Source organism: Megalops cyprinoides, chromosome 1 (genome assembly GCF_013368585.1).
Source record: "Megalops cyprinoides isolate fMegCyp1 chromosome 1, fMegCyp1.pri, whole genome shotgun sequence".
Classification (NCBI taxonomy): domain Eukaryota; kingdom Metazoa; phylum Chordata; class Actinopteri; order Elopiformes; family Megalopidae; genus Megalops; species Megalops cyprinoides.
In genome coordinates this window covers 50,457,686-50,483,963 of record NC_050583.1, presented here as the reverse complement: position 1 = coordinate 50,483,963, position 26,278 = coordinate 50,457,686, and the positions used below count along the sequence as shown (strand labels likewise).

The 26,278-nt window shown below is 45.7% G+C and overlaps 1 protein-coding gene across 1 annotated transcript in view; it reads right to left on the bottom strand.

Annotated features, from left to right (window-relative positions):
- LOC118789404 (zinc finger matrin-type protein 4-like) overlaps nt 1-26,278 on the bottom strand; it is a 67,597-nt gene that overhangs the window by 1,049 nt on the left and 40,270 nt on the right. The window contains exon 6 of the mRNA XM_036545816.1: nt 13,552-13,648. Coding sequence (XP_036401709.1) covers nt 13,552-13,648 — 97 coding nt within the window. The remainder of the gene's footprint in view (nt 1-13,551; nt 13,649-26,278) is intronic.

The window sequence follows — 26,278 nt, the reverse complement described above, 5'->3', positions numbered from 1 at the left end:
TCTGCCTTGTCTCTGTACCCCTCTGTCTCAATTTTCCGCCCACCGGGCTGACAGGCCGAAACCAGAAGGGACCACCGCATTCAGCGACGACTGACAAGGGAACAAATGGCTGTCCTGGTAGTTTCAGAGGATTTGCCATTCCATTGATGGCTGGAGTGAGCGACACAAATCACAAAACTCAGCTGTTCTGGGGGGGCAAAGCGGGTGGCTTGGGGGGGCGGCGGCTTGTGGTTGGAGGGGAGGGAGAGACACGATGGTACATTGAGGGTACATGGCTTGGGGAGGTCACCACTGAATGCTTCAATCTCACACCATCACCACTGTCTCTCTACATTTGAACAAATGGAAATGGAAAAAACTCAAAAGACCCCGCTGTCAACACACATTTCGGTAATGGTTAATAAAACACTCCGTTCCCCCAAAAACCTCCAGGCCTGTCGGACTGAATCATCGCGTTCCCGGCAGACTAATTCAAACACCGCCACTGTGGAGAGCCAGGCCTTGTCAGACACAAATCTACACCTGCACAGCTGTGTTTAACCTCTCTCACTGAACCTGACTCACCTCGAACACACCCGGGGGAACACCCCGCCGTGACACCGGCCGATTCTAGCAGCGCGCGCCCTTATTTTGACTTTCAAAGGAAGGAACCACACTAACAAAGCAAATCCCCCCGACACAGGCACAGTGGAAAAGGGTAAAGAGCCAGGCCCCTGCGTTTTACCCTGTTTAACTCCCCTGAAGCTCTGTACTCGCTCTGTAGCTCTGGAAGTAAAGACCCAGAACAGCTTTGTGACTGAATACCCTCAGGGAGGAGACGCCCACCTTGGGACAAAAACTGACCAAAGACAGAAAGAAAGACAGAAAAAGAGAAAGAAACAGCAAAAGAGGGAAAGAGAAAGAAAGAAAGAGAAACAAAGAGAGAATGAAAGAAAGAAAGAAAATGAAAGTCAGACAGAAAGAAAGAAAGAAAGATACCTCCAGTACATGGGACCCGAGCCCAGGCTACCTGCCTCATCCAAGAGAAGTTAATCCTTGCTGGATCACCTTGGCAATCCTTGGTATCGCATAGTGCAGCGTGGCCCCTGCAAGTTGGATTTCTTGGAGCTGGCAGGAGCCAACACGCTTTTTCTAAGAAATGGACCATTGGGGGAGTCTTTCAGTGTAGAAATTTAGCAGACGCAAGTGTCGTGGTGAGGTATGTAAAATTCACAGGCTGTCTCGCTGGAACCTGCTGGGTGCAGCTGACACACTGTTCAGCACTGTACACTGCAGCATGGCATCAACCTGACAGAGCTTCATTGTGGAACAACTCTCTGGAAAGCACCTTGACTATAACTACAGTACACTAAACTTTGGAGTTCGGAATATTTTTGATGATCATTAAAAACGCATGAATAACATCATTTTTAAGGCACTCCCATAACATTTTTTTTTTTTTTGCCTTAGGAAGAAACAATGAAAAAACTGTATTCCCATAAAAAATTGCGGGGGGAGGGGGTCACACAGTATGAAGAAATGCAAGTTAAATAATTTTGTATTTATTTGTATTTGGACAGTGACACAATTAAGAATTACAGCATTTTTATGCATAGTCCCTCCATTTTCAGGGGCTATGGAAAATGGAGGGACTATGCATAAAAATTGCTGTAATTCTTAACAGTTTATATGACATTTTTGTTAAATCCCTTGAATTAAAGCTGAGAGCCTGCACTTCAATCACATCTTGATTGCTTCATTTCAAATCCATAGTGGTGTGATGTAAAAATATGGCATGGTAACCAAGCTCAATAGCCTCTGTAACAGCCATGCTCACTGAGTGACACTGAACCACACAGCCCACAACTCTACCATCTTTGGTGGCTACGCTACCAAATGTTTATGAACAGGGAGCTGCTCAAGAGCCCGCACTATGCGGTGACCCTGTGCAGGTCCTGCTGAGAATCACGATAGAGGGCGAGAAGCAGTGGGAAATGCAGGGGTGGAAGACAGTCTGAAACGCTGCTTTCAGCACACGGCCGGTCCCCTCTGTTTGCTTTGGCACTGTTTCCCACAATGGCGGCTTCATGAGAAAATGAGCACCAGTGTCGTGAGATCAGATCCATTTTTCCTGGTGTTTATTTTCCTGTGAGGGTTCGGATAGCATGACCTGACCATTCTGTTGACAGGCCCAATTTGCACAGCGCTCTGGGATCTTTATCTTTAGATTTTTAAGCAGTGTAATGAAATAGCTGAGCCTTTTGTGTGGGGGGTGGGGAAGAACTGGGAGAGAGCAGAACCACGGCCAGACAACAGTTGAACTGAAGGAACCTTCTACTGGTTTCCATTTCTGAACCTCATTCTTTCCTTATGACATACAGCCGCAGTGAGGGGGTCTTTTTCTTCCCAAGACCCACAATTAAGCTCTCTCAAGCTTCCTCATCCTCCTGGAGTTTCAATGACAAACTCTTGAATGTAACAGATTTTTTTTTTGGGACAGGACAAAATCACTAAAACAAGACGTACAACACCAGACACCAGAGAAGCCCTCTGTCAAAGGGAGAGGAGAAGAGACATGTTTTTCACAGCAAAAAACTGCCAAGCGCAGGTTCAATGCTGAGCGATAATCCCTAGCATGTCAGCAGAAAGCTCATCTCCACGCTAAATCTCCTCAGCAGAGCTGAGTCTTATCCGGCCTTTGCTCCGCGGCTGCAGCAGGCAGTCATGGCTAGGCCCCTGGATACAGACTGAGCTATCACCATGGCAGCACTTTTAACTGCTGGGCTGGCTCACTGTGGAGTGGTAATCCCTTAAAATGTACCACTGTCCTTCCTCTGGCCGTACAGGTACCCCTCTGTTAATGAAGAAGATGCATTCCCAAAGGTAATCTTTCTGTCAGAAATTTCATTACCAGAGACAGAAATAACATGATGTACATGGAGACACACTCTAAGACTTCATAAAACTGATAATGGGCGATGTTGTTAGCTACTAAAGAAACATCATCACAGGTGACTTAAACATGAAGCGCACATTAATTTAATGAATGTATAATGGACAAACATTGATTAAGATGCATTAACACAAGAATTGCAGTCTAAGCTAACACTGTAATGGCCCCTGCCTTAAGCTCCAAATTGTTAAAGCCATTAGCATGCCTTGCTGAAGTCTTCACCCTTTCTGCACAGTTTAAAATTGTTTTAAGTGTCAGTTGTGGTTATCCAGACGACTTAATTCACCTCACATTGTATTTTTTCCTGATCTCACCCTCCTCGTGATCTACATTTTAGTGCCCACAGAGTAGCTGGAGATTTTTTAATGAATATACATTATAAAAAGATGTTCATTATGAAAAAAAGCTTTGTTCTCTGAGGCTTCATTAACCAAGATATGCTTTCACTGTCCTTCAGTGCAGTCTGAGTTCTCACACTTCCTGTGAACTCGCAAACTCTGTTAATCTTTTGGTCTGCGTATTGTGAGAAACTTGTGGAGAGAGTATTTTTCATCTGAGGTGCTTCGTTATGAAGAAATTATAAGGGTATGAAAAAGTAGTTACAGCAGTACAGGAGCAAGATTCAATTACATTCTCTATGAATCTTTGGTGCAAGGAAGACAAACGAGGACACACCAGACAAGGTTCTTTATGCCTCAAGCGTTCTGTATGTGGCTTTACAGTTTACTTATTAAGCAAGATAAACAGTCTGATTTGTTGTGGTTTTTTGTTTCTTGTTTTTGTGAGAAAATAACACTGCCAGCGAGTGAATAAATAGCTATGCATCCCCTGGGTGCTCCTGCACGAGCCGCTTTCTGTTTGACATTGGGACCCTGATCAATAGACCCATGGAGCTCCCGACAGCGGGCCTATGGCATGGTGCTTATTATCCCTGGGTTTTGGCCCCCTGGCCGGCTGCGGGCCCTGAACATTTTCCGGGCAGTCAAAGATGTTCCTGGTAATTCAAGTGGGGCGGGCATATATTATTACGTATATTATTGTTGTTTTAGCAGATGCTCTTATCCAGAGCAACTTGCATAGGTTACAGTTTTTAAATGTTATCCATTTATACAGCTGGATGTTTACTGAGGCAATTCTGGGTTGGGTGTTTTCCCCAAAGGTACAGCAGCAGCGCCCCAGCGGGGAATTGAACCAACAACCTTGCCCCCCACCCTGCTAGTGTCCTTGCTACCCCCCAGGGCCGCTCACTCAGGCTCCATACCTGGACAGTACCCACTTCCCTGATAAGATGAGCCCACAGCATCATCACTGCAGTGATCATCTGCCCACACTGCCAACCCAAGCTTTGCCCCCAAGGCCGTTCCCATTGCTAAGTCGAGCATGCAACGCCCTCACCAAAATGATTACTCAGGTGGGGACAGGCCAATGAGCCAGAACAATCCCAAATGTCCACAATGCCCCTCCCCTCCCAAGCCACCCCACCCTCAGTTTCTGCAGGGCAGTGTGATGGAGGATAAATCTTACAGCTGCTAGGGCTGACATCACTCGCTGCTTTTATTCGATCAATACGAACACCACTCCTAAACTCTTCCTGCATAATCTCTTACTCCCTCTCTTTCCTCCATCTCTCTCTCTCTGCTGTTCACTCTCTCTCATGATCATGAGGCTGGGAAGTCCATAGCCCTCTTTTCTGGGACCAGACATCCTTGTTTTATTTTTAACATGGTTCTGGTAAATTTTAAAGTGCAACTTCCTTACCTTATAGTTTTGTCTGTGTGCATACTGAAAAGCTAGGCACTTGCTTAACAGTGGAGAAACATCCCTTTCCAAAGGCAGGAATATCACCCTCTAATGTCCCCAATGCATCAGGGGTGAACAGCACTTAGCTGAACCACAACAGGTCTGTTTCTACAGACCATGTACACTTGGTTGACACAGGTACTCTAATTATTAAAGCATAGATTTTTTTAAGACTTTCTTTTGAACAAGAACAATTTTCAGGCATTTAGTGAGAATAAGCAAAAAATGCAATAGATGACACTATATTGGAATGGAATTGATAATGTAGTTTCTTTTCCCTTCAGTGTCAAAATTCAATTCAGTTACATTCCCCAAGCACGCATTTTAGAAATGCGACCATCGAGGCCACACTTGCTGACACCTGAGATTGAAGTAATCACACCGTGTCAGTTAAACTCAGCAAGAAAATGTTGGCGCCAAACCCTGCTCTCCAGCGGTCCTCTCAAAGCTTCCTTCACCTCCACTACTCTACCATCCTGTTGAAATTTTTCATGATTGTAGCACTTAGTCTGTGTTCAGCATGGTGCATGTTCAGGTGCAGTGCTCCACTATTCAGACCTGGTGCCACCTGCACCTGCTGTTGTTCACAAGGGCTTATTACATGCACTTAGGTACATTCACTTTGTACTTCACTCTGGATAAGAGCCCCTGCCAAACGGCTAAATGTGCCTGGACAATGCTGGGAAAACCACATAACTGATTTAGTGCTAAATTGCTCCCTTATTCAGGCCAGTGCAGCTTGCTGTTATACCACAGTTGTGACGGACTAGGCACAAGAGCTGGAACCTCATGGTCACCCACCTGGACCAATACGTTGGCCCAGAGAAGGTCTTGGTTTCCCATTTCAGATATATAGACCCCTAATCTGCCCTGAGCCAGCTGGAAGATAAGGGCCAGTGACTCTAGCAGAAGGACAGGATTAGTGGTCCCTTCCTGTGTAGCCAGCAGCGTGTAGCGGGGAGTTCACGGTTTCCGGGGCATTACAACTGGGCCAGTTCAAATTCAAATCCCCGCCCCCCGCAATGCACTGCCATGCAGTCAGGGCTGGAGAGTCTAACTACAAGGAAAACAAGCTAATCACCTAACAGTGATTGGTAAATTTGTACAGCAATGTGTACCACCTGCCACAGCTGCTGCAGTGTAGGCTGGACAACAGAACTGTTGTCAATGTTAACTGTTGTCAATGTTAAATGCGGTCAATGTTAAATGTTGTCAATTGCTAGTGGCAATGATGCAGAGGGACGGGATGACTCAGTCCTGAGAGTGGGGTGAGATGGGATCACATCAATGCAACCTGGGGGCGACACCCGCTGGACGGTGACCTTCTTGCATCGGTGCTGGGGGGTAGAGTGGTGGGGTGGGGGTTAGCGTGGGCAGAGAGCACAGAGAGAGCAGGGTCATTGAGCACAGCTAACATATTCTGTCAGGCCGGCCCCCATGTCTGGCCTGACCCCGGATTGGAGTGTGGCGTCGCAGAAGGAAAGGCCTCTGCACTTGATGAGCTCTGGGGTACGAGGCCAGGGGAGGGGAGCTATAAATAAACAGGGCTGCTCCTCTCCACGGGATCCCTGCCGCTCGCAATCAGAGAGAAGGAGCAACCTGTGCCGGCTGGCCGGAGGGGTGCTGCCCGGGTGGGGGCGAGGAACACCGCTGTGCTGGGACGTTCAGGCAACCCCCACTCTCCCCATGCCCTACCCCTTTGCCCTTTCACACAGCGAGGAAGCTGACCAGACGCCTGGCCTGGCTGTGCTTGGAAATTTAGGCAACCCATTCCCCTACCCCCCACCTCCACCACTTCACACAGTGAGGAAGCTGACTGAACATGAGGCCTGACCACGCTACCAAACAGGGGGCAGCAGTGTAGCATAGTGGTAAGGAGCAGGCCTTGTAACCAAAACGTTGCTGGTTCAGTTCTCCTACTGGAGCGCTGCTGTAAGCCTCGGCCCACAATTGCCTCAGTAAATATCCAGCTGTGCAAAATGGATGTAAAAACTGTAAACTATGTAAGTAGCTCTGGATAAGAGCATCTGCTAAATGACTATAATGTAATGTAAACACTCTACATCTCTTGCTATGGTCTGACAGTTCAGCTCTGAGACCCCAGCCTGCACCCCCCCCCCCCCCCCCCCCCCCCCCCACCCCCCATCCCCTCACCCCCCGACCCCTCTAGGGTGAGACAGCCCGAACATTAGTGTCATCTCTTTCTGCCCAGAGTCTGCCCACCTGAGACCAAGGTGGAGAGTTTCGCCTGAAGGTGGAACGTGGTGAAATGTGAAAGCATGCCTGGGTGAACCGGTAATGGAGTCCAGCTCAACTGGGGGCTCGCTCTGGTGGCAGGAGCGGAGAGGGGAGGTTGTGACTGAGTGAGACACTGTCCCAGCATGTATTTCTTTGCCCCCCTCTTCTCTCATATCCACTTCTCCCTCCCTCAAGGTTATTGCACTTTTCTTTACTTCGCTTTTTGGAAGATAACAAAGACTATTCCAAATTCCCCTTTGATAAAGCGGCTCAATTCGACCAATACAAAACAAAAAACAGATCACAGAAACATTTTTTTACTCACTGTGTTTGAGCTATTTTCTTTTGTAGTTCCCCTCCTCTCAAGATCAGACAGTTTCCTACATTTAACTGCAGGGTGTTGCAACAGGACATCTCTCAAAATCAAGCATAGATTGATTGTGTGTCAGCAATTTGATTACTGCCACTTTAAGTGATTTATCTTCTGCAGCAACAGCATTGCTGGTCATTTAAGTTCTATCTGCTGCAATTTGAATTGTTAATACAATAGACATTCTTTGCAAAGTTTTGTTTTGCGAATATCAAATAAAGTATGAATGATAAATTGGACTGATTATCGATTGATTGGATGATTAATTGACTGATTTATGTTTAAGGGATTCAACAATATTCGTCAGTTAACTAATATCACTCCATATGGTATCATTCAGAAATGGTAGGAATACTGAACATGCACACACACAGCCATACAAACATAGACACACAAACAGACACACAATCAGACACACACACACACACAAGGAAAACAAAGAGAGGAAAACAGAGAGAGGAGCGGAAGGATCCCTATGACAGCTCTACACAAGCGCTGCCAGCTGTGTGTCTGTTCTCTTCACTGATCTGAGAACAGGCGAACGCAGAAGCATTTTTTCCCCAGAGCGCTACAGAAAAGACCCCCGTGTAAAAGTGACAGAAAGTTTACGTCCAACCAACGGTAATCACCATTGGCAATCACCTGCCATGGAGGGAGAGGAAGCTCCACCACAGAAAGCAGCTAGCCGGTTCAGTGCACACAGTGACAAGCATGTCACCTGACAGCTGGGCTCTTCCTTTGTAGAACAGAAGAAACATCAGGCAGCATTCATTTTGAATAGGACCCCTTTCAGGTAATGCGGGAAAATTTGCCAGTTGCAAGTCGGCGTCATATTGGTATCAATGCTTTGAGTGGCATTTCAGAGCTATTTATGTTTTTTAAATGTGTATGCACTGACATATGGAGAAGGTATGATTTGTAGCAGCAGGGAAACCATAAAAATATCACAATGCATTGAGCTGTACAGGTAATTCTGCAAACGTGTGCGTGCTGACATGATGAGTACATGTGGTTTGCTGAAACAGTTTTTGTGACAGATCCTAACATGAAGCAGCATGTCTAATCAGAGCAAAATGCCAGCTAAACTCATTTCACTTTTCACTAAGTGGACCTCAGTCACGGTGTGTGCTTTAAGTGTTTTTTAATGCTGAACTTTTTTAAAGGACAGTTTACTCTGACCAGTTGAAAAGTCATTAGGCAAACAACCTAACTTCCCTCATATCCGGCTGAAATTCATAATTAATTTTTCCGCAGCTATCTTTACACTTCCCAGCTTTCAAAAACCACATTAGAGACGGTTCCCCGAAGGCTAAGAGCTTCCTCTGGGTTTATTCAGCTACGCCAAAACTACAGGGAGTTTTGTCCTAATGTGCGTTTTGACTGGCACAGCCGCGCTAATCGTAACGGGTCCATTTCCCCCACCCTTCTCCTATCTGTCCAATTTAAATATTTCATATTAGAACTGGTAGATGAAATCCCTGATTAGGATAATAGCCCTTCCGTGTCTCGGGCTGCTATCTCTGCCTCGGTAATGACTGGCCCGTGCTCATTAAATCACAATGTGGTGCCGCTCCCATCGCTAATGATAGAATCTGGCGCAATCGAGAGATTCTTCCCGCCGCACCAAGGCAACATGTTGCTGGGCAACTCGTTCAAAGAGGGTGAGAAGGGGCACGTAAAATACGTCTTTTTCGGAAAAAAAAATTATATCATGTTCGATAGTTGTAGAATGTCGTGTCTTTTGCTACAGCAGTGCTGAGCAGAGAGGATCACGCAGTGCGTAAAGGTCTGCGGCGCCGTCCCATTGTCTGCCAGGTTCCTTTACAACGCCAGCGCCTTTTTATTTTATTTTTTACTCGCCTTCTTCTTTTAGCGGACGCGTTAAATTGGAACGTGACTTTCAGTGGGGCACCGCACGGCCCATCACTAGTAACAAGCGCAGAGCTAAACATCCTTTAATCGCGTTTGACAGCAGCATTTAACCTCGGTGGGCGTCTGGCAACCCCTGCAATTACTCGGGTCAGAAGAGTCAGAAAGCCCACAATGTCAAGATCATGAAAATTAACTGGCGGACTCGCTAGCGAGCGTTTTTAGCTTCTTTGTGAAAGAATCGTGAACCGGCGCAGCGCTGGATTTATGGGGAGGAAATGAATGAAGTGCTCCTCAAGCCCCACAATGGTCTCTACAGTGGGCAGGGACCTTGTGTTTTTTTTTTTGGAACAACATTGAATTCACAGTTGCGACTGATATCCGAGCAGACGCGTTTATATTTCAAATGCGGAAGGTACAGTTTTAGAGAAGAAAGATTAAGTCGAAATGCTGACTTGTTGTAACGAAAGACCGTCACGGGTTCCGGTTTGTGCAGTCCGAGGCTGCCTGCCGGAATGCGCGGGGAGAACTCCGGAACCGCCGTATGGCGAGGGAGTGCAGGTGAGGTCCGTTAATTCGTTTGTCGGAAATGCAATCAAGCCCTCGCCGAAACGCGGCCTCACATGATGAGAGCAATCTGTTGGACATTACCCCCCTTACTCCCAAATATTCTCCTTCACTGAACTCACACACTCACACTCACACACACACACTCTGGGGTTTCTGTCACTGGTCAGGCCTCAGATCAAGAAATAAATGGTCAGGCAGACACATACATAACACACTCAGACACAAAACAAAGACATACTGTACATGCCAAAGAAAAACACACATTCAATGTCAACCAATGTCATTTCTCTCCTTTCTCATTAACGCACACACACACACACACACACACACACACACACATCAGGTCCTTGCCATGGCCAGTTACTCTAGTGTCAATGTCAAAGACCGCTTTTTTGAGTCAAGGCTGTATCTGAAAATTATGTGAATTTTTTGTTCACAAAGCTTTATATTTCTGAAAAGATTTTACACTTCACTATTTAGCAAGGACTAGAGGTGAATCTCCAGAGCTGTGCAAGCACACTGGTTCGCTACCATCCACAGTGAGCAATGATAATTAAAAAAAATCTTGTGATTTTTAGGCGGTGGCGGAAAACACGTGCAGGCGGAAACGATAAGCGAATGAACATTCATTTACATTAATTCCATAATCAAAGCTTTTGATTTAGGCCCTGCCCTCTTCCAATTAACGGTAATTTTGCATCAGATAATGTGCGCCGAACAGCAGCGTCTTTGAATATGAATTATGGACAGGGAGGGGCGTCTCTGATGCCGCTTTTATCTCATGTCTTTATGGAGCGCGCGCCTCAAGAGGAGTTTAAGATAATTGCGTGCCAGAATGTTTGACAGACTGTTTCACTGCCGCAAGGAATGAAGTCAAGCTGAATTAAACTCTCTCTTTGGAAGAAAGGCGTGCTGTACATTAGTGGTCTCATGTTGCCATAGCGTACATCACTGCTATTCTCCTTGATGTATTGGCTCAGACCACCCTCTGCATCTTAATGACTTCTGATTAGCAAGGAATGCAGCTCTAATCTCAGTTAACGTACAGTGGAACCCTGGAGAATTGTCATCAGTGATTTCAGCAGGAGGCACCGCACCACCACGCTAAGCATTTCACCTGGAGGTTGGAGTTTGTTAAATAAATGATAACCAATATAAGTAAGATCCACTGTTCTTGTAATTCAATAGTAAAATGTCAGCCAAACCTTTTCAAACCAGTCAATCTTTTATGAGGGGGGTTTACTCTGATCGGTTTAACTGTCATTAGGCAAGCAGTCCAATTTCTCCCATAGCTGACTGATATCCATAATTAGTTTTTCCCAATGCTATCTTTACCCTAGCAAGTCTTTAAAAACACATTAGTGGCATTTTCCTCTGGGTTTATTCAGTTACAGTAAAACTGTGGGGAGTTTTGCTCTAATGTGCATTTTGAGTTCCCATTAAGAGGGATGCAACTCTAAACTTAGTTAACTGCTCAACAGACACCGCTAAATTCCAGCAAGACTCCCCCCCAATCCTGCTTACCTTTCACTCTACCCCACTGGAGCAATGCAGTTGTTTGGTTGATTTAGTTGCCCCAGCAGGATAGAGTAAAAGGTACACTGGATACGGACGGGAAGAAAAAAGTGCCTCTTCTCGAAATTTACTGGTGTCTGCTTAGCCAGAAGGTCTGGTAAATGGTATACTACCTGCAGAATTGCCCCTCAAGACCATGGAATAAAGACACCTTAGCTGAAAAACTCACATTTCCACACATAGACACAGTGGCAAAGCATGACTAGCATGAATCCTTTGTTTTGAGCATGTGAGTGATTCTTTGCTTGATTGATTCATGCACAGAGGTGTCCAGCTCATGGCCCCACTGTTCAGCCATCCCTGGGTTCCCGGGGATTCATAGACAGACTCTCAGGCAGCACAATAAAACTGGTCAAACTCCACATGACATCCGGGGCCAACTGAGTGGAGGAATAAGTTCACATCAGCATCCTCTGTAAATACTCCCAGGTGTGTCCAAATACTCCCACTCTAAATACTAGATGTTCTAATGCTCCTGGTGTCTGTAAATACTCCCATGCTAAATGCTCTCTAATACTCCCAGATGTCTCAAACTACTCACCCTCTAAATACTCTCTAATACTTCTTGGTGTCGCTAAATGCTCCCTCTCTCTTATTCCCAGACTTCACACTAAATAACTGCTGAATACTCCCAGGTGTCTCCGTTCCTTGTCTGGCCAACTACTGAAACATGGCCATGCAGCACCTATAATATTGTGACTTCTTGTATGGCTTTTCCTTGTGTTGTACTCTGCCTCACTTGTAAGTCACTTTGGATAAAAGTGTCTGCCAAATGAATAAATGTAAATGTGAATACTCCCACTGTAAATACTCTCCAAATACTCACAGGTGTCTCTATATACTCCCACTGTCTATGCTCAGGCCTGACTCTGGCTTCTACCGCAGCCCAGCTGGTGAGATGCATCTTAATGGGAACACTCTATTCGCTATCCAGAACTTTCTCTGCCGTTGTCACCCCATGGTGGAATGAACTTCCACACTTCATTTGTTCTGCCGAGTCCCTCTCTGTCTTCAAGAAACATCTGAAGACACAGCTCTTCTGCTCTCACCTGACACCTAAAGGAATTTCTCATGCCTCAAAACTGTCTCCCTATTAAAAAAAAAGAACTGTAATCTAATGGTTTAATGCACTCGTTATCCCTACCAGCTAGCTGGTCATGCAGTGCTTCTAATATTGTTGACTCCTTATAGGTTTTTGCTTGTGTTGTACTCTGCCTCACTTGTAAGTTGCTTTGGATAAACCCATCTGCCAAATCAATAAATGTAAATGTAAATGTAAATGCAAGCAGCTGCCACTGCATAGCACAAACAACGCAGCTGGTGGCGATTTGAAAATACCACAGCTGAAACTAACGAGCTAACTGAGAAGACATACAAAGAGTGCTTTAATACACATGACAACAACATGTTCCTGAATGGACTGCTTCATTTATCACAGTTTGGTCTGGGTGGCCAGTCTGGTGGTTTTTTTTTCCCATAAGCCCCTCGGGGGCACTCCAGAGCTTGGTGCAGAATGTTTTTCCGCTACACTGGTAACGCAATGAGTGCGGTCTGTGCTGTGGATCACACAAAGTTGGCACAGTCGCTAGAAGATTTTTAGCATGGTAAGTCACTGAAACAGTGCATATCTAACCTTGTTATGGGCCTTACAACAACAAGCAATTCTCACTGGGGTTAAAAGAAATGCAGTTGCATCCCATTACTCAGTGCTGTCTTCCACACCCCCCCCTTTCAGCTGTCACAGACTTTTTCCCTTGTGTGAGGTCACTACTCATTCATTGCATTCCCTGCATAGTTGGTACTCTGCAAAGGTACCACAGGAATCAATCAGTACCCTCACAGAGCAACCCACAGACCTGGCCCAAAGCTGCATGCAACCCTGGTCCAGACACTATTCAACTGTATGCAACAATTCCAGCTATCGTAAGTTCACCTTCTAAGGCAAACTTTAATTTGCTGTGTCATTGATGCAAGACAGGGAGGTGAGAATTAGCATGGTCACTGACTCAGATGGTGTAGGTGTAGTGAGTGTTACCCGGGACACTGAGACCGGAGAATGAGTGTCGTTAGGGTCACGGACTGAGACAGCCGGGTGCGTGGAATTAGGGTCACCTGCAGAGACGGCAGGGCGGGTGTTCTCAGCATCACCGACCGAGGCTAGGAGAGAAAGCATTTGTTCGCTCGTGGATTCACTCACTTGTTCTGGTGCTTGGAACCCTGGAGGTGGGCGTGGTACTGCTCGATGGAGTTGAGGATCACGTTGCACACACTGCAGGAGTAGCTGCTGCGCAGACCTGGAGTGATACACACACGCACGCACGCACACACACGTTAATCTATATCAGCCATAATAGCCCATTGTTGAACAATACAGCACAAGTTGATATTACAAGGAAAGGACAGGTAAAATTAAACCCAATACAAAATGTCTCTTTAGTCTCATAAGCTGAGCGTTATTTCTACGTTTCTGGCTGGTTGTACTGCAAGATGCAAAACATGAGTCTATCACATGAAATAATACTTCCATCTGGAATTTCCCCACACGCATTCATGTTTCAGTTTTAGCTGAGGCATTGACACGATAAAGTCTGGAAATAACAAAGGACACAGTATGTGTGCTGTGCTCTCTGAAAAAAAAACACACTTCCTATCTCACTACATCACAAGTGCAAGAACAGCGCGCGTGACTGAAGCCCCATTGTGGTCACAAGGATGTAATTAACAGACAAAGAGATAGAACGTTGTGATTCAGGGGACCGCAAGAGCGAGGGGCTAATGTGCCCGTCCCCCCGGGGGGGGCGGCGGGTGCAGCCGAACTCTTCCAGGGAGTAGGGTGAGACGGATGGAAGCCGATTTGCAGAGCCGGCGGCGGAGGAAACATCTGTGCGCTAATTAAAGGGTTTGCAGGTGGCGGAGAGCCGCGGTGACCCAAAAATAGATCGATGGCGAGCGAGAAGGCGAGGATATGTTTCCCAAAGGCGTCCGCCCACCCATTCACATGCACGTGCGCATACACGCAGACACACACACACACACACACACACACACAGATACATGCGTGCACACACACACACACACACACATTGCACACACATATACAAACATACACATGCATGCATGCACACACACACACACACACACACACATAAACACATAAACACATACAGATGTGTATCAGAGGACTACATCCTGGTAGACACAGCCAGCATGACAGAAGCATGATAGAATGCACAAGGAGGAAGAGGACAGCGTGCAAAGAACACGCTATCAGCTAACTCAGGCAATGTGGCACAGCACAAGCATACCGTGTGGAAAAAAAAATGCTATTTGCTTGGCTGAGCCAATAATAGATTAGGTATATAGTCTGGTGTATGTTTCACTAAAACCGAGGAGTGGAAAAAGACCAGCATGCACAGCAGTCAGAGGGACTGGAACGCGGAGAGGCACAGGTGGAGAGGCTAACACAGAGCATCGATGCCCAAAATCAGACATCTGCAGCCTGGCCTTAAGCGATAGCGGAGATCAGCTCAGCCATGTCCTCCACCTGTCAGATCTTTCTCTCTGATGGACACACTGGCGTGCAAGGAGAGAGGTACACTTTCTACATTCATACTTTATGTTCATAGATATAAGATATAAGCGCGAGCACAAATTTTTGATGCTGAAAGTTTTTATACTTTCTACTTTTGTACTTTATATTCATAGATAGAAGCTTGAGTATACATTTAAGCATTTGTTTGATGCTTTAAGTTTTTATACTTGCTTTCAAACTTTATATTCATAGCATTTTTATTGTAGGGACAGTGTATATTACAGTATATCTCAGTGGGACCAAAAATCTCTCGTGGCCGTCTTCAAAACAAGCCAAGATGTGTCTGTTCATCTAGGAGGTCATAAAGCCCATCAATCATTAATCACCCAGCCTGCATTTGCTCAATAATAAGAGATTATTCACAGGGAAAATCTGCGAGAGCTTTGAGCCCCGGGGCATCTGGGAGCACTTTCCTGTGTCTGTGCCTCTAAATGTCATTTCCTCTGCCTCTCCTCTCTGATGTGAACATCTTAATTAAAATCGTGTTTTGTTTTCAAAGTTTATTAATCTGAAAGCTATGATGGAAAACAGCTGCATGGTGGATCGAAGGGTGGGGCCACAGCCTGTTGCATCACCCTCTTTCCCAAGACTGACACGAAAAGCCCTTGGATGGTCCATCGCCATGACAACCGCTGGTGTCTGTTCAGAGTTCCGTCAGTCAGAGCTTGGAGCTATGGACCCCCGGAGTTCCGACATTAGACAAACTGAACTCCCATAATGCGATCAGTTCCTTTGCGCTGCTAGTTGTTTGAATTCAGTGAAAACGGAATGGCCATAGGAAGAGTGGAGGCCCACAGCAAAGAGTACTCTTGAGTGAAAAAGTGAACTCTTTTGCTTTTGAAACCATTTCAGTACTATCCACACACTGGCTATGAATCAAGATGAGTGCGCTCCTCTATAACAAGTACCTACATCTATCGACCAATAAAGCAACCCCAACTTTAGCAAGGGTAAATTCAGATAACCAATTCACCTCTCCCTTACACTGTAAAGTGCTTTGAGATCCAGAGAAAGCCCTATATTAATGCAATCTGTTATTATTATAAAGAGTGCACCCATTGAGATTTATAGGGAAGACACTGATAGCCAATGTTCACCCAACCATATCTGCAAATTCCAATACCCATATTTCAGAAAGTTTGCCGCTTCTTCAAGTACTGCGGAAATTCTCTTATAGCTATGTATCTGTTCTTCCAAGCAGCACAATCATCTAAGCCAGGGTAATACACACAATCGCTGAAGAAATGAAAATAAAGTATGAAAGCAGAAAGTATTAAAAAAGAAAAATCTATAATCTGCTTACAGCTCCCCAATTGTTTCACAATGAGTTCCTGAAAAATTAGCAGCTAGCACAGTATGAGCAAGCAGGTATAAACACAAGATAAAAATAACCATGGCTAAATTAAGTGATTGTACAGCAAGGATCATATCTCATATGATTCAGTTTTTTTTTTAATGTCTTTTTTTTAGCAGATGCTCTTTTCCAGACCGACTCACAGTTTACAGTTCTCACAGGTTACAGTTTTTTTTATCCACTTTTACTGCTGGGTATTTACAAAGCCAATTTTGGGTTAAGTACCTTGTCCAAGGGCAATGCAGCAGTGCCCCAGTGTGCAATCGAACCAGCAACCTCTTGGTTACGAGCCCTGCTCCTTTCCACTATGCTACACCGTTTGTTCTTTTTTTGTGAAATTCTGGCAGAAATGTAAGACAGAGCTTGAGCGCCTTCTGCGATCTGAAAACTCAATCCACTGCACGGGTAAACGAAACGTGTGCCTGAGAGACGAGACACTTCATCCAAGCTGCAATTACGTCTCCTGTAAGTCTCGTCACCGACGTCTTATCTAGTGGTGGATGGATGCGTTCGGGAGAAATCTGCCTGATTGGGAAGCACATTCGGTGCGAAACGACCGGCTCTAGAGCCGGCGTTCGGCGAAGCTAAATATATTCGATAAGGCGACGGACACCCATCATCTACAACGGGAGACAAAGGCTGAGCGCGAGCTGAAATAAATGCCAGTATGTTTCCTGCTATTACCTTTGTCCTTGGATAGTCCACATCTACATTCTGCGAATTGTGTAATGACAGCTTTGTAGACACCCGTGACCAGAGAAGACAGCTTCTCTGTGCTCAGCGAGGAACGGCGTTTCCCCCCCTCAGTTATTTATTTTTTAAACGTAAGATGCTCACTCAGTGGTGTGTACTAAACTTCCTGTAGAACAGCACCCCTCCGGAGAGTTTAGCAGAGCGGACACTGGAATCCACATTTTGGCTGCTGTAAATTTCCATATGGCTGGCGTGTTTAGCTTGCTGCCTGGCCTAAAGCTGTAGGCCACAGAGCACGTTGCCCAGCTGTTGGGTGACTAGGTTGTTTTTACCCTTTAACTGGACTGTTCAATGTCTGATTGATACACTGGAGAACCTCTTCATTTTCTTCTTCTTATTATTATTGTTATTGTTAGTGGTAGTACTAGTAGTACTATTAAATACAATGAGCAAAAAACAGGACCCTAGGATGGCAATAGTACAAGTAGCAGTGTAGTAGTGATGCGTGCATGAAATACTCAGACCGTAGAAAGTAGAGATGTAGTTAAAATCAAAACCTCTCACTTTGGAGGTTGTATCTCTGATCCTGATCTAATCTGGACTAAATTCACCCACTTGGACAAAGTAATTTCTAAAATTTGAGGCAAATTCTGAGCCTCCCCTGTGGAAAAAAATGTGATTTAACATCACTCCTCATTGTATGTACAGCAGAAATGAATAAGTGCAAATGGTTATGATTGAATTTGGACACCAACAAGAGGCAAACTACCTTGACTTGAATTGCAATGCATAAGTGTGGTGCTGTTGACATAATTTGTAATGTGTGGGTAATCGCTGGCTTTGAATGGGAGGCTTTGGCCTTCATCAGACCCTTGGTAGTGTGTGAGTGCGACTGAAAAAAATACATAGGAGGGGGGGAAGTGGGGGCTGCTGCTATGAGCCTGAGAAGGAATGTCATTCCTTCACACAGAGCTGTATCACCATCTGAGCGATGAACCAATATCTCTCTGAATGTCAGAAAACATCTGCTGGAAAATCCTCACTCTCTACAGTGTCCAAATCCCCCCCTCGCACTCTCTCTCTCTCTCTCTCTCTCTCCCTCTTTCTCTCTGTATTTCTCAAGGTCAAGTCTCTCCCTCTAAGCCTTCCTCCCTCTCTCACTCTTCTGTCTGTGGAAGTCTCCTTCAATGTCAGCCTCCATCTGTCTTCTCTCTCTCTCTCTCTCTCTCTCTGTAGGGACTAACTGTCCTTCAACATCCAGCCTCTCCCAAAAAACAAATCTCTCACAAAGTCATACCTCTTTGAACTCCTGACTCTGAACAATACCCCTCAGACACTGTTCCAATGTCGTTACAAGCACTACAGTTCAACTGTGTGAAATGATCTCTACGGGCACAGGCTTGATCCAAATTGTGTCATCAGCCGATGATGACCAGGAGCCCACTGGCTCAATTCTGCCAGGAATTGGGGTGGGTGTGTCAGCCAGGGTCTCTCCAACCCATTGCACACAGGCACCCTGTGATTTGTCAGTTAGGATGATGTCCATTGAGTATCCTCCAATCAGCTCCCGCTCTGCTGTAGTGCGCTGTGTGACTTACAGTGTGAAAACAGGCCACATGTGAGATGATTGCATTCGTGTTGCCTCAGAGCTCCTGTGCAGGCCCAGAGGCTGTTGTGGTAAGATGAGCCTAGTATACAACTGACAGTTCCAAAGTAGGGTTGCATAAAGGTGGGGGACTCATGGAAAAAAGTCTCTTTTTCTCTCTCTCCCTCTCACACACACAGACAGAAAGGCAAATTTATACAGACACAGAGAGACCGCAGCTCACTGAAGATTTACAAGCGCCATTGAGGGACTAAAACAGATTGCATATAATTAATTTTAATGGATGCCTTAGCTGATCTTCAGGCACTTCATTATCTCTCCAAATACTTAAATAATTGAATCAGGTGAATGACAAAAGGCTTTTTTTTTTCCACTTCACAAAACAATGCTCTGCATCTGGACCTCCAAATTAGGTCCATAAAACCTCTTGTACCGTACCAATGTGGAAAAAATAATAGGTATACTCTCTAGTGATACATCCCCATTTTCATTTCTCCTTATCTGCTTCAAACCAGCAGAAAGCTGTGCAATGAATCTGTTGCATCCATTTACATTGATTTTAACACTGAGAAAATATTAATAAGTATGAAAATTTCTTGCTGCACAGAAACCGTGGGCCTGACATTCAGGGTTTTTTTTCCCTCTGGCCTTTACAGACCAGAAATGACCTTCAATATGCAAAGTTTAAAATATCCCTGTTTACAGAAAAAGGGCACGATGTGGCCGCTTATCTGAGTGCTACAGGCTAGCTCTCCAAAGACGGGTTAACCGGAGTGGGTTATGGATCATAAACCCAGCGGCCAAAGGATGATAAAGCTGTCATCCATCCCGCCTCTCTTTTCTCTCTGTGTGCCCCCCCCCCCCCCCCCCCCCCCCCTGCCACTCTCATTGTCTCTCTCTTTCTCCCTCTTCTCCCGTCATCTCTTTCATTCTCTCTCCTTTTCCCTGTCCTCTCTCTCTCTCCCTCTTCCCCTATCTTCTCTAACTCCCTCTCTCTCTCTGTCTCCTGTCTGTGTCTCTCTCTCTGCCTGGTCGTCTCTGTCTCCTGTCTGTGTCTCTCTCTCTGCCTGATCGTCTCTGTCTCCTGTCTGTGTCTCTCTCTCTGCCTGATCGTCTCTGTCTCCTGTCTGTGTCTCTCTCTCTGCCTGGTCGTCTCTGTCTCCTGTCTGTGTCTCTCTCTCTGCCTGGTCGTCTCTGTCTCCTGTCTGTGTCTCTCTGTCTGCCTGGTCGTCTCTGTCTCCTGTCTGTGTCTCTCTCTCTGCCTGGTCGTCTCTGTCTCCTGTCTGTGTCTCTCTGTCTGCCTGGTCGTCTCTGTCTCCTGTCTGTGTCTCTCTCTCTGCCTGGTCGTCTCTGTCTCCTGTCTGTGTCTCTCTGTCTGCCTGGTAGTCTCTGTCTCCTGTCTGTGTCTCTCTCTCTGCCTGGTCGTCTCTGTCTCCTGTCTGTGTCTCTCTGTCTGCCTGGTCGTCTCTGTCTCCTGTCTGTGTCTCTCTCTCTGCCTGGTCGTCTCTGTCTCCTGTCTGTGTCTCTCTCTCTGCCTGGTCGTCTCTGTCTCCTGTCTGTGTCTCTCTCTCTGCCTGGTCGTCTCTGTCTTTTTCTCCCTCCCCCTTCCCCAGTTCTCTTTGATCTCACTTCAATTCAATTCAATTCAAACTACTTTATTAGCATCACAGGTTTGTTCTCATATTGCACATATAAAAACAGAAAAAAGACACTAGTTCAACAAAAGCCATACAGATAGAGTATGAACATGAGTGTGTACATGAGTGTCTCTGTCTCTTCCCCCTGTTCTCTCTGTCTCTCTATCTCTCACTTCGTTCCCAGTCCTCTCCCTCCCTCCCTTTCATCTTCTCCCCGTGTTCTGCTCTCTCTCTTCCTCTCCCTGCTCACCCTCCTCCCTTACTGTCTCAGTCTTTCAATGACAAAGCAAAACAGTTTATTGGCATATTCGTATTACACATATTGTACGAACTGTAAGAATATTATAAGAATAGTTAGGTAAATTTAAAGGAAAATAACTGGATGTTTAAGATATTGATTAGCACTCAGATCTGTCACTTTTCTCTCACCTCTCCTCTCCTTCTCTGCCCCCCTCAATCATCTCAGTCTCTCTTTCTCTAAGTAATCTTTTTGGACCATCTTACCCATTCTCTCCCTCTTTCACTTAGTTTCTCTCACTGTCTTTCAGTCTCTGTGTCTCTCTGGTAAGCCTCCGTTACCCTATCCCAGTCTTTACATTACATTACAGTTTTGGTATTTAGCGGACGCTCTTATCCAGAGCTACTTACATTAATTACAGGTTTTTACAACGTTATCCATTTATACAGCTGGATTGGATATTTACTGAGGCAACTGTGGGTTCAGTGCCTTGCCAAAGGGTACAGCAGCAGAGCCCCTGTGAGGAATCAAACGGGCAACCTTTCGGTTTATGAGCCCTGCTCCAGTACGCTACACTGCCGCCTCGTTTTTCAAATTCAGTTTCAAGATGGTCTCATTGACGTGAAGTATCACACAATGTATGCTGCCAAAGCATTAACAAAAAACAGTATGCAAGTATTAGAACATAATATAGAGTGCACAAAGCACAAATATAAAACCCAGGCAATGCAATTAGAATGTACAACACTCAGACAAATAGAAATGAGTTTCACTGTCGGTGCCTCAGTCTCTTCCTCTCTCCCCCTGTCCCCAGGTCACTCTTCATAGGGATGAAATATAGGCGTCATTTACGCTGGGGACGCTGGAGACATGTCCTCAGCACTTTTTGTCGTGGCCCATTGCGTCCCCACCACTTTTAAAAGGTGTGAACCTGTCGAACCCGTCGTTCGTTATCCCCAGCACTTTTCAAAACAAACTGACGCTCATCCTCGGCTGAAGTGCAGTAAACTCATTTCATCTCACCCTACCATTGTTAATGGCATGGGACTGTGAGATGGGGAGACACGTTCCTTTCCTAAAGGCTGGAGTAGCCTGCCCTGTGCGTGCGTGCGTGCATGTGCATGTGTTTGTCTTTGTGTGTGTGTGTGCGTGCGTTTTTGTGTGCATGCGTGCTTGTGTGCGTGCACCTGTCAGTCCTCCAATATTATAGTAGCAGCACATGCCACCTGTCTTTTGCAGTACTTGTGTAAAAGACTTCTGATTCAGAATGCTAATCGGCCGAGTTGTGCTATGGTTGTATTTTGAAAAGATGATGTTGCCTTCTCCTGGGTGATCCAGTTCATCTCATTCTTTTTGGTTAATGCCTCAAACACGCACAGACACACACACACACACACACACACACACACACCACTGGTCCTTATATTCCAAAGATTGTGTTGACTGCAGTAAAGTTCCAGCCTACTCTACTCCAGTGCTCTTCACTGCAGACTTCTCACAAGGAGTGAACAGATGCTGCTCTTTCCATATAGTCAAAAAAAAGCATGAATCTGCTATTCTACGAATAATATTATTTGCTGACAAATAATTTAATAATAATGTAACACTGATCAGTCCTGTGACTATGGGGGGTGAGGGGAGAGGGGCAGTTGGGGTGAGGTGTGAAGCTGTCTGAAGAGGCACTTCTGTGGAGACGTGCCTCTCTGGGGCTGCAGGGACAGGGCAAACTGGCACAGACGCCCTCACGCATGCACTCTGAAGCCTGAGGAGAAAGCTGGGGTTTGGGGAGACAGGCTGCTGGAGACTGTAGAGACTGGAAGAGGAGAGTGCATCTGAGTGTGTCAGTGCCACACACACACACACACACACACACAACCATGCATTCAGACACACATGCATGAACATACGTATGTACACATGCGCGCGCACACACACACACACACACACACACACACATGTACAGACACACATACAGTACACACACACATGCATTCAAACACACAAATACACAGTGTGCACACACACACACACACAAATACACAGAGTGCGCACACACACACACACACACACACACACACACACACACACACACACATGCATTCAAACACACAAATACACAGTGTGCACACACACACACACACAAATACACAGAGTGCGCACACACACACAGAGTCACTCCCAGTCAAATTAGTGTCCTGGAGTACCCTTGCCTCTGTGCTCTCCTACCTCACAGTACACCTCTACATCGCCCCTGAGGCCTCTGTTGTGCTAACAGCGATGTGAGCACACTGTGAATATCTGCTTAGCTGTCTCTGCATTCGTGTGAATGAGACCATCTCTCAGCCATCTGACAAGGACCGAAACCATCAGAGAGATGCCTGCATATTCCTCTACAGGGGAGAGTTTTGAACTGTAATAAAGGAAGAGAAATATTTCTCTGAAGGTGTTGATGGAGTTCAAGTAGCAGTCCAGCTCTCCCTGTTTTACAGTACAGATATAGTGGTATATGGTCACTAACTGATCAATCTTAATGTTACAAAGGCTTTGGTAGCAGATATCCTACAGTACGAATCTTAATGTTTCAAAGGCTTTACTAGGAGATATCGTTTAGCTCAATCTTAACGTACCAAAGCTTTTGCTGAGCCATCTTGTATGGTACTGATCTTACTACTCCAAAGGCTTTGCTACAAAACCTCATACACTCCTGATCGTAATGTTCCAAAGGCTTTGAAAAGAGATCTTGTATACCACTTATCCTTATGTTCCAAAGTGTGTTGCAATGAAGCTCCTGCTTACTCCCATGCTTTCAGCCACAGACTGACACAAATCGATATCCGAATAAAATGGGAGACGTAATCTCTCTCTATCCCCTTCTTCCTCTCTCTTTCTGGTTGACTGTACTTCCCCCTCACTTCCTCCCTCTGCATCTCTCTCTCTCTCGCTATCTCTATTTCTTTCGCTCCTTCAGGATTTCCATGTCTGTTAACCCTCTTGCTCCTCTGGCCCTCTCTCCCTGTTTATGTCTCAGTATTTCCCACTCACTTTTTTTTCTCTGTGTTCAGCCCTCTCTTTCTCTCCCTCTCTCTCTCCATCTCTGTCACCTTAACAGTATCTCTTGGGCTGCTGGTCTTGGATCCTGACTCTTTGTTCCTCTCTGTCCTTCATGCTTGCTGTGGTCTTTTGTGTGGTGTTCTTCACCCCTCATCTTCAGTACCCAGTGTTTCAGCTGGGATGGGCTCGCCGTGGTTTGTCACCACAGTTAGCACGTTGCCAGGGACACCTGAGGGAAATATGATGAACACATGCACACTTGCCAGCCCGACTGACCTATGGGCACACAAGAAAGAACTGCCTGGATCATTTCATCCTGCCATACCTGTGTGGGTCATGGGTTGGAGAGGGGGGGGGGGCTGTCTCAGTCCTCTGACATCATCAAAACTGGCCAGGAGCCACAGTCTCAGAGCTCTGAGCCCAGTGCCCTTTACACATGCAGTGCTAAGTCAGCATTCTGACAAAGACCAGTGTCATCTCTCTATATGTCAAACACTCCTCGATCAAGGTTATGTGCTGTAATGAGAGACTGAGGCTTAATGAATTCCATAATGGGCAGAGCTGCCATGTGTTTTCTGACTCATATGAACCAATCAAGACAGAAAATAGTTGCTCACCGCGGCAACAACATAAGGTGTGGTTCAAAACCAGTGAGTCATTCATAGCACATGCCTTTAGTGGTTTAGGACACCTCCTCACAACTCTGACTGTAACTAAGGCTCCAGCTCATGTAGGCATACACAGCTGTCATGTATTCCAAAAAAAGTAAACAAAAAACAAAATCCTTGCTTTTATACAGAACATTTTAATCACTTTGAATTTATCGTGGGAGAGGAGCACTTTAATTTTGACTGCTCATTCTGAAACCACTGCAGTTTAAAAGGAAGCTTGATGAAGTGTGTGCTTTTTGAGCAGTAGAGCCATAATTGGTTTCTGTGAAAAGGAAAAGAGTTCGGGTGCACTTGTCCTGAGAGGTGAAGCCCTTCAGAAACCCACTCAGCTACACTGCCCATTTCCACCAGGGCTTTCTGCATTAGCTCTCACTGTTGAGGCAGGTGAAAAAAAAAACCAATGGCCCCCGCTGAAATGGGACTGGGTCATTTTTTAACTGCAAAAAATTTAGGTAACAATTGTGTGGCTTTTCATTTTAGACTACCCTCGGTCATGAATTCTTTGTGTCAAGGCTGTCTCTCTCCTATGAGAAAGTAAAAAAGAAAAACAGCATGGGACTTACAGATCTGGGTCGCAAACCGCACGTATAAAAGAAGCGCATTTAAAATGACACCGCTTAGACCTCAGAGCTATGCGGCGTGACTCACGGTTTAGTCAAATTAACTTTTCAAGCCAGTAATGCCTGCAACGACGCCCAACTTGCTCACCGCCAGGCTCTGATTAGCGATGGCATCACTCTGAAATGCGTGTGAAACTGTTGACACTTTTTTTTTTTTTTTAACAAAAACCTCCCCAAGCCAGCTTAGCAGTTACTTACAGTAATGGAGTTTAACAGAGCAATAGCACTGCCGTGTCCTCCACATCGGAAGAAATATTAGTCTGTTGTATATACACAGCTATGTATGTCAGCAGTGTAGCATTGGGGTAAGGAGCAGAGCTCGTAACCAAAAGGTTGCTGGGTCGATTCTCCGCTGGGATGCTGCTGCTGTAACTCAATGCAAAATCGCCTCAGTAAAATATCCAGCTGTGTAACTGGATAAAACTGTAACCTATGTAAGTTGGACTGGATAAGAGTGTCTGCTAAATGACAGTAATGTAATATAGCGTGTACTGCAGGGACAGCCAGCTTCTGCCCTTAAGGAGTAAATAAAATAACAACTTAAAGTTTAATGACAGGTTCAGGGCCACTCCAACCCATGTAAGCTCATCATTTTGCCTGGAGTGTAGCCATACTACCTAAAATTCTTTGTTGTTGCATTGAAACAGTCACTTGTGTGGGTGTTCTAGGGGGTAAATCGTGTGCTAATTGAAAGGGAACTCTCTGACCTGCAGGGCTGTGTCCTCCCTGGAATGGAACTGCCCTGCGCTTGGCAGGCAGTGTGCTTAGGTATGGATCCTTTCACATTATTTATTTGCTTTGCTGACAGCCTTATCGAGTGCCCACATAACTGTGCATGAGGGCAGTTTTGGGACCGACGGCTCTCGTCTTAGGCTGGGTCCAGATACATTTGCCTTTTGTCCGTATTGAACTTACAGTGACATTCCCCTGACATCACAATGACCCCATCCTGATCCCCATATTGACCACACATTGACCCAGTATTCACCTCACCCTGACTCCGCCCAGCCCGCATATAGGAGGCATAATTGCAGCTCGGATGAAGCGTCTCATCTCTCATGCACACGTTTCGTTTACCCGCACGGTGGATTGATGCAGGTTTTCAGATCGCAGAAGGCGGTTGCTGCACGCACGCTGAAGCTCTGTCTTACACTTCTGCCAGAATTTCACAAAAAGACCAAACGCTGTAGCATAGTGGCTAAGGGTCAGGACTTGTAACCAAAAGGTTGCTGGTTCGATTCTCTGCTGGGGTACTGCTGGGAAAGGTACTTAACCCACAATTTCCTCAGTAAATATCCAGCTGTATAAATGGATAACATTGTAGAAAACTAACTGATGTAAGTCGATCTGAATAAGAGCATCTGCTAAATGCCAAAATACCATACTGACCTCATCCTGACCCCACCCAATTCACATACTAATATCATACTGACCCATGCTCTGACCCTCGTATTGACCTCAC